General features: G+C 41.9%; 1 protein-coding gene across 1 annotated transcript; it reads right to left on the reverse strand.

The window, feature by feature from the left end:
- Positions 1 to 1,720: 1,720 nt before the first annotated feature.
- LOC143576132 (uncharacterized) lies at positions 1,721 to 2,656 on the reverse strand. Its single transcript, XM_077060306.1, has one exon. The coding sequence runs from the start codon at positions 2,654 to 2,656 to the stop codon at positions 1,721 to 1,723; it is 936 nt and encodes a 311-aa protein (XP_076916421.1).
- Between the last annotated feature and the right edge of the window lie 5,563 nt (positions 2,657 to 8,219).

The following is an 8,219-nucleotide window of genomic DNA, read 5'->3' on the forward strand; positions in this document are numbered from 1 at the left end:
CACCACATTTTGACATAATTGAAGAATTCCTCTCAACTCCATCACTTCTGGGCCTGAACATGGTGCTCTCAACCAACCCCAAGTGCTGCATATTTCTCCATTCACCATGGTCAACCGATCTGCCACGGTACACCCTTTCTCTGTATCTAGCCCGAACAAAAGGGGGAATTTAATGCTTAGTATTTCGTCTCCGATCCAGTAATCGAGCCAAAAAAGGGAATTATTTCCACTCTTTAACACTTGTTTTAAAAGTACATCCAAGCGAATCCCCACCATTTTCAGCTCGTCTGCAGACTTCTTTATATGTTTCCATGGGCCCGGGAGTGACAACTTCGCCGGAATGCTTTGCCAATCCCTCGACTTATGATGAATCGACCATATTATCCTCCTCCACAATCTTCCCCGCTCTCATTTGAACCGCCACCACCACTTTGCCAGCAAAGCTCGATTCATATCCCAAAGTGAACCTAAGCCAAGCCCGCCATAATCCTTCGGAGCAATCACCCTTTCCCAAGCGACCCAATGAATCTTTAACTTTTCCTCCGACCCACCCCAAAAATATGTTCTTCTTAGTTGATCCAACTTATCTATCACGCCATCAGGAACCCGATATAGAGAAAAATAATAGGTCGGTAACGCATTAAGTACCGATTTAATTACCGTAGCTCGACCTCCGAAAGACAATGTTTTTGCTTTCCACTGTGACAACCTCTTCTTGAATATTTCTACCACCGGATCCCACGCCGCTATACGATTCATATTGCTTCCGATTTGGAGTCCCAAGTGTTTAAACGGAAAACTTCCAACACGACACCGGAGTAACTCTGCCATGTTCTGTTCTTCCGTCCGGTTCACACTCATACCGTACACTCGACACTTTAATAAGTTCACTTTTAACCCCGACACCAAGTAGAAACATCTTAAAATTCTGCATAAATTTAACGCGTTTTCCTCCTCCCATTATCCTATGAATATTACATCATCTGTGTAAATAAGGTGCGATACGACTGGCCCATTAACTCCACAGCTCAGCCCCCGATACAGCCCCGTAACCTCTGCCATCTTTATAATCGCAGTTAAAGCTTCCATTGCAATAATAAACAAGAATGGTGATAATGGGTCACCCTGCCGAAGACCCCGAGAGCATAAGAATTCCCATGTTGGAGACCCATTTACCAAGACTGACGCTCGTCCTGCACCTAAAATTGCCAAAATCCAATTCCTCCACTGAATCGGGAAATTCATCTGACTTAACACTGAATCAAGGAAACCCCAATTGAGCGAGTCGTACCCCTTCTCAATGTCAACCTTGAAGATCATGCCACGTTTTCCAGACTTACGCAACCATGCCACCAACTCATTTAGAATTAACGGTCCGTCCAAATACTTCTGTTAGACAAAAAAACGGACTGCTCTTCTGAGATCAACTTCCAAATTACTACCTTTAGTCTATTCACGAGCACTTTGGATAATACTTTGTTAATACACCCAATAAGACTAATTGGCCGGAAATCACCAAAACCCGATGGATCTTTCACTTTCGGAATCAATGCAATAAATGAGGACATACACCCGATCCGAAACGACCCGGAATTATAGAACTTGGTAAAGACATTCACAAAATAATCTTCAAAACAGGCCCAACATTGCTTAAAAAATTTGAAACTGAAGCCATCCGGACCTGGTGACCTTTCTCCATCACAACCCCACACCGCCTCTATTATTTCAGATCGAGTAAACGAACCCATAAGAGACTCCGCCTCATCCTCAAGCCAGGCAACTCCGGGCAAGCGAAACCTGGTTGCACAACCCAAGGATCCTCAAACCTTTGTGCGAAGAAGTCAAACACCATGTTTTTCAAAATTATTGGCTTATCAATCCAATTTCCGTCACCATCTATAAGGCCATGCAACCTATTATTAGTAAGATTTGCTTTTAATAAACCATGAAAGTAGCTCGAGTTTTCATCTCCATGTACCGCCCACCGCACTTTTGCCTTTTGTTGCAGATCTTTCATTTTTTGAGATTCAACCTCCTGCACAAACATCAAACACTCAGCCTTTTCCTCCATTTCGCCACCAGTTAATTGTCGGGATTTCGCGTCGGACTCTAAAGCCCGAATTCTTGTTGTTTTGAACAACAACTCCCCATCTCTTGCCTTATTAAAATCCGCCAACCAAATTTTAATTTTCTTTTTCAACCATTTCAATTTAGTGGCAAGCGCTAAATCCGCCGGTCCCGAGAACTTAAACTTTTTGCATTCTTCTTCAACAAATGTCACAAAACCCGGAAGTTGTAGCCAAGAGTTAAAAAATCTAAACGGTAGATGACCAAAATCGACATCTACAGAGGAAAGTACCACCAGGCGATGGTCCAAGTATTCCTTCGCAAGCACAATTAAAGTTGCCGTCGACCACCCACTCATAAATCCTCTACAAACTAAAAATCTGTCAAGTTTACTAAACTTGCCACCATGATCTGATACATATGTAAAAGACCCTCCACCCATTTGATACTCCACCAAGTCTGCCACCTCAATAAATCGGTTAAACGCCGCCGCGTTTGAGGCTACAAACTCCGAATTTCGTCTCTCCGAAGGATCGATCTCTAACCTCATTAAAATCACCCGTGAACACCCACAACCCTGGGAGAACATTCTTAATGCTCAAAAGCATATGCCATAACACCCTTCGTTCCATAGCATCATTTGAAGCATATATATTCACAGCATTTTGTTGGTGCATGATGTCAGTAGTTCAGTGTCGAGTGTCTGTAATCGTGTTAGTTAGATTTGAGTTTTGTATGTAAGCGAAGTTATCACAAGTTCGCTAGTTATAGGCGAACTTGTGGAACAAGCGAAGTTAGGAACAACTTCGCCTGAACTTACCAGGCGAAGTTGTCGCCTATATATTCAGCTAGGTTACGGCTTAGAGAATGATTAATTTGAGAGAGTTGATGTTTTGAGAGTGTATTATTCGGGTATTCGAGTCAGAGAGTTTGTACTCAGTGATCATAGTATCACGTGTTTACGGTTGAAATACAACGTGTGTTTGATTATCGTATCGTGTGTTAGCTCGTATCGTTTTCTATACTCGTAACGTCTTACGTAGGGATTCCGCACCTACGTAGAACGCGATATCTCGTGTAGATCCGGCTGGGAACCTACAATTGGTATCAGAGCATTTGCTCAATTGTGTGGTTCGGGATTTTCACGCGGGTGTAGAAATCGTTCCGTTCGACTATTCGCGGGACGAGTTTTCTGAGTTTTTGTGTCCTACTCACCTCCTACAATCATAAACAACCCATAACACCTTCAAAAACCTCGTAAAATCCAGAAATCTAACCTGCATATTCACCGTGTTCATCAGGCGAAGTTGCCGTCACTGTTCGTAGGGTTTCGGCGAAGATATAAGGTTAAGCGAAGTTATCCACAACTTCGCCTACCTTCTCAAGTTCGCTTATCTCAAGCGAAGTTACCCACAACTTCGCCTACCTTCACAAGTTCGCTTACCTTAAGCGAAGTTATATACAACTTCGCCGAATCAGGAAAATTTAAAAAGGAAGCGAAGTTCAGAATCAGCGAAGTTCAGACTTAAGCGAAGTTATCCTCAACTTCGCCTACAGTACTGTTTAAAATAAAATTTTTATTTTTCGAGTTTCTTTGGGTTTCGTGAAAGATGTCGTCAATCAACATTACAGAACTAGTTAAGATGGAAGTGGAAGCAGGTTTGGCTACAAAGGCACCCAAGATGCTTAAGAAAACTGATTATGTAGCGTGGAAAGATCGTTTTGAACAATATGTCAAGTACCAAGATGCTAAGATGTGGGTATGCATACAAGATGGTTACATTCCACCTACTACTGAGTATGAGGGTCGTGATCAGATCAAGAAATACAAAGAGATGGAAGAAGAAGAGAAGAAAATGTATGAGGCCGAAAGCAAAGCTCATGCAGCAATTACAATGGCTCTTCCACAAGAGATTCTGCACACTTTCAGAAAGTATAAAACTGCCAGAGAGCTTTGGGAAGCGCTTGAAAACCGGTTTGAGGGCAATGTGGGAATTCGTGCATCGAAGATTAAACTTCTAAAAACCCAATTCTCGGTCTTCAAGTATCTGAAGAATGAATCACTTGATGATATCATCACTAGATATTATCATCTGGTGACTGAACTCAGCAACTATTCAATTGTTTACAAAGAAGATGAGATTGTAGAAAAGCTTCTTGATGCTCTCCCACCGAAATGGGAGATGTATACTGTGTTGATGAGAGAAGACAAAGACTTTGCTGACTATGACCTGGAGACAGCAGTAAACAAGCTAAGAACGTTTGAACTGAACATGGTATGAAAGGAAACACCTACCGATCAGGTTCAAGATCCGGGTATGTATGGTGCAAAGGTTAACTCAGGATCAAGTTCGAAAACTGAATCATCTGCTTATTACTCTAAGGGAGAGTCAGGCGCTAGCTCAACACATGAAGGACATGTATCTCTCAACATGAACGGTGATGTGTGCTTTGTAGCTGGAGGATCAAATGCTTCTCAACCTCAAGCGACCAAGAGTAGTTTTTCTCCAAGTGTTTCAAACAACAACTACTCGAAGATGCCCATGAGTGTTAAATCTGCTGAACAGCAGTTTGCTCTCTATGCATCTTTTATTGCTTCGTATGAGAATTACATTCAGGGTAAGATTGTTGATCCTGCAATTTTTAATGAAGACTATGATCAGATCGATGCTGATGATCTGGAGGAGATGGATCTGCAGTGGCAGATGGCTCTGATTGTGAGAAGGGTTAAGAGGTTCATGAAAAAGACTGGCAGGAAGTTTGTCGGTGAGAGGCCAGGGTTTGATAAGTCGAAGGTTCGCTGTTACAACTGTCAGCAGAATGGCCACTTTGCAAAAGAGTGCAAAAATGAACGTGTAGAACGCAGTCAAAACAGATCTACACAGCAGAGTGGTGGTGGTAATGACTATAGAGCCATGATTTCCAGACAGAACGAGGAGTACAACTGGAATCTGCATGTTGAAGAAGTATTTGAACAGGCCAATTTGGCAAACATCGAAACTGCAGATAGTGAGAAGGGAACTGGCGAAAATGAAGCTTACATGGCAGATGTGGCAGACCAGCTCTCCGAGGTAAGTACCGAACTCCCTTTTACTAAGTGTGAACATCTGTCTGAACAACTGACAACTATAACTGATCAGTTTGTTAGTTTGGATGCGCAATTTAAAATATTAAAAGAAGATCATCATTTCACTAAAGCTAGAGAAAATAGTTACAAAGTAAAAATTAAAGCTAGTGAGAAAGATATTAAAAGTCTTAAAGCAAAGCTTGCTGAAAAAATTCAAGTGATTGATCTTAGCTATGAAGTACTAGAAGAGAAAACCAAACTAATAGCTGAAAGGGATAAACAGATAGCTGATCACCAGGTGAAAGTGGTGGAACTTAACAGGAAACTTGAGAAATTCAGAAATTCCACCGCTATACTTGATCACCTCGTTAGTGATCAAGGTTCCCCAGTTAAAAGGGGAGGAATTGGTTATCATGAAGTTCCACCACCTTTCAATCATAATTACACTTATGACCCTAGTAATCAGAAATCTGTCGATGTTGACTATGGTCAGACAGTTCCGGTTAAAGTAACGATTAAAGAACCAGAAGTTAGTAAAGGCGAAACGAGTAAGCCTGTGTCTAATGTGAAAATTTATGTGCCTAGTCCTGTCTCATCTAACTCGGACAAGTCTTCTGAGTCGAGTGAGACAAAACAAGAGGAAGTGTTACCAAAAAGTGGAGAGAAAAATAAAACACCTGAAAAGAAGTCTCCACTAAACCCATATGTCCCACCATATGTGAGACAAACGGGCAGTAATACAGCCTCAACATCTAAAACAACTATGGAAAAGAAAGTTGAACACAGGAGTTGTTTCAGATGTAATCAATTAGGACACCTAGTTGCTGATTGCCCTCTGAAGCAGAGATTCAGAGGTGTGAGGCCTTCGAGAACTGAGAATAGAACTAACGGAAATGTTAAAACTGAAAACCCATCAAAATTCAGAAATTGTTCTAATTCAGGTTTTCAAAGAAATAGATCTCAGTTTTTCACTGCTAACAACCAAACCATAGGTAATAATTCTTTTAATTCACGAAGGTTTGGATGGCCTCATAGACAATCCACAACAAGGTATCCTGTTAGGACTCACAGAAATTATTATGATACTAACTTTGGACAGCCAAGGTACGGGATGTATCGACCCAAGACCAATCGGTCTTGGGTCCCTAGATTTTAATCATCTGCTTTAATCGTGCAGGAACAGTTGAACAGGGCTGCCAACAATCAATGGGTTGTGGATAGCGGCTGCTCCCGGCACATGACGGGTAACAAGAAATTGTTACACGACTGGAAACCTGTTCAAGGAGGAAGAGTGAGTTTCGCAGGAGAGAGCGGTGGAAGGATTACCGGAATAGGGACGGTGTCGAATGGAAAGATGACTTTGGAGAAAGTAAATTTTGTTGAAGAACTGAAGCACAATCTGCTGAGTGTTTCGCAGATCTGTGACAAAGAGTACACCGTACATTTTACAAAGAATGAGGCGATCGTGCTATATCCTGGTTTCAAGATACCAGAGGATTGGATTGTTATGAAGGCTCCAAGAGTGAAGAATACGTATATCATGGATATGAGGTCGACTGAAATGGCCACAGAAGAATCGTGTCTTCTGTCAAAAGCAACTGAATCGGAGTCCGAGTTGTGGCATAGGAGAATGGGGCATATTCATCTTCGGAAAATGAACTACCTTGTCAAAAATGGGCTTGTGCTGGGTGTTCCCTTGAAGAATTTCAACTTTGAAGACAAATGCTTATCATGCAAAATGGGAAAGCAACACAAGAAATCCCATCTCACCAAGAAGGTCAATTCAATTGTCAGTACCCTAGAATTACTTCACATGGATCTCTTCGGTCCCGTGAATGTAAAAAGTCTAGGAGGAACATCTTACCGCTTGGTGATCACTGATGATTTCTCTCGATATTCCTGGGTATATTTCCTGAAGTCAAAGGATGAAACAGTGCAGATGGTAAAGAATTTGATTACCAAGGTTGAGAATATCATGGGGAAACGGGTTAAATTCATCAGGAGTGACAATGGAACTGAGTTCAAGAACTATGAGATGGAGATCTTCTGCTTACAGAAGGGGATAGAACACCAATACAGCGCACCGTATACACCGCAACAAAATGGAGTGGCTAAGAGAAAGAACAGAACCTTAATTGAAGGAGCCAGAACCATGCTGGCTGATTCAAAACTTCCCGTGGTGTTCTGGGCTGAAGCTGTTGCAACAGCCTGTTATATCCTTAATAGAGTGTTAACTGTTAAAAGATTAAATAAAACCTATTATGAACTTATGCATGGGAGAAAGCCCAACTTGAGTGGTCTTGAACCATTCGGGTCCCCGTGTTCGATATTAAAGACCAATTCTAAATTTGGTGAAGTAGCCGACGAAGGAATCTTAGTCGGATACGTTGTTGGGACTCCCAACAGACGGGTCATTAATACATCGACCAGCAAGGTTGAGGTGGTGTGTAACACTGATATCACAAGTTACAAATCACCAAGACCAAGCACGGGACCCGCTGGGGTTTTCGACTATGATAGACTTTTTAAATCTTTTAACATGCCTTATTTGGATTTTGCAGAAGTTGAGGAAAGAATTGCTACGAAGATGATATGCGATGAGGAAGACACTTTGGTGCAACGACCACAGTATGATGAATGTCAGCCTTCCTCGTCAAATGCTGTCAATACCCCTGCTGCCTCTACTGAAGAGGAATTCATCAATCCGTTTCACTCTCAACATCAATCACCCATTGATGAGCTATCTTCGAACTTGGAAGATAATCTGAATGCCGTTCGGTTCCGACTACGAGAATTCACAAAGATCACCCTTTGGAGAACGTGATAGGTGATCTGTCCGCCGGTGTACAAACAAGAAAAAGCTTGAATGAGCACACCTGTGTTTACACAAGCATTAAAGACACGGGCATTATCAACGAATGCTTGTACACCTGCTTTATCAGCCAGATTGAACCAAATAACTATCAAATGGCTCTTAAGGACAGCTCATAGGTCGAAGCCATGCAAGAAGAGTTAGCTCAGTTTAAGAAAATGGAAGTATGGAATTTGGTTGATAAACCGAAGAATGTGCATGCGATAGGCACAA

The sequence above is a fragment of the Bidens hawaiensis genome, unplaced genomic scaffold (assembly GCF_021521415.1).
Source record: "Bidens hawaiensis isolate Kalapana, Puna unplaced genomic scaffold, B.hawaiensis_p1.1 tig00028000_1, whole genome shotgun sequence".
Classification (NCBI taxonomy): domain Eukaryota; kingdom Viridiplantae; phylum Streptophyta; class Magnoliopsida; order Asterales; family Asteraceae; genus Bidens; species Bidens hawaiensis.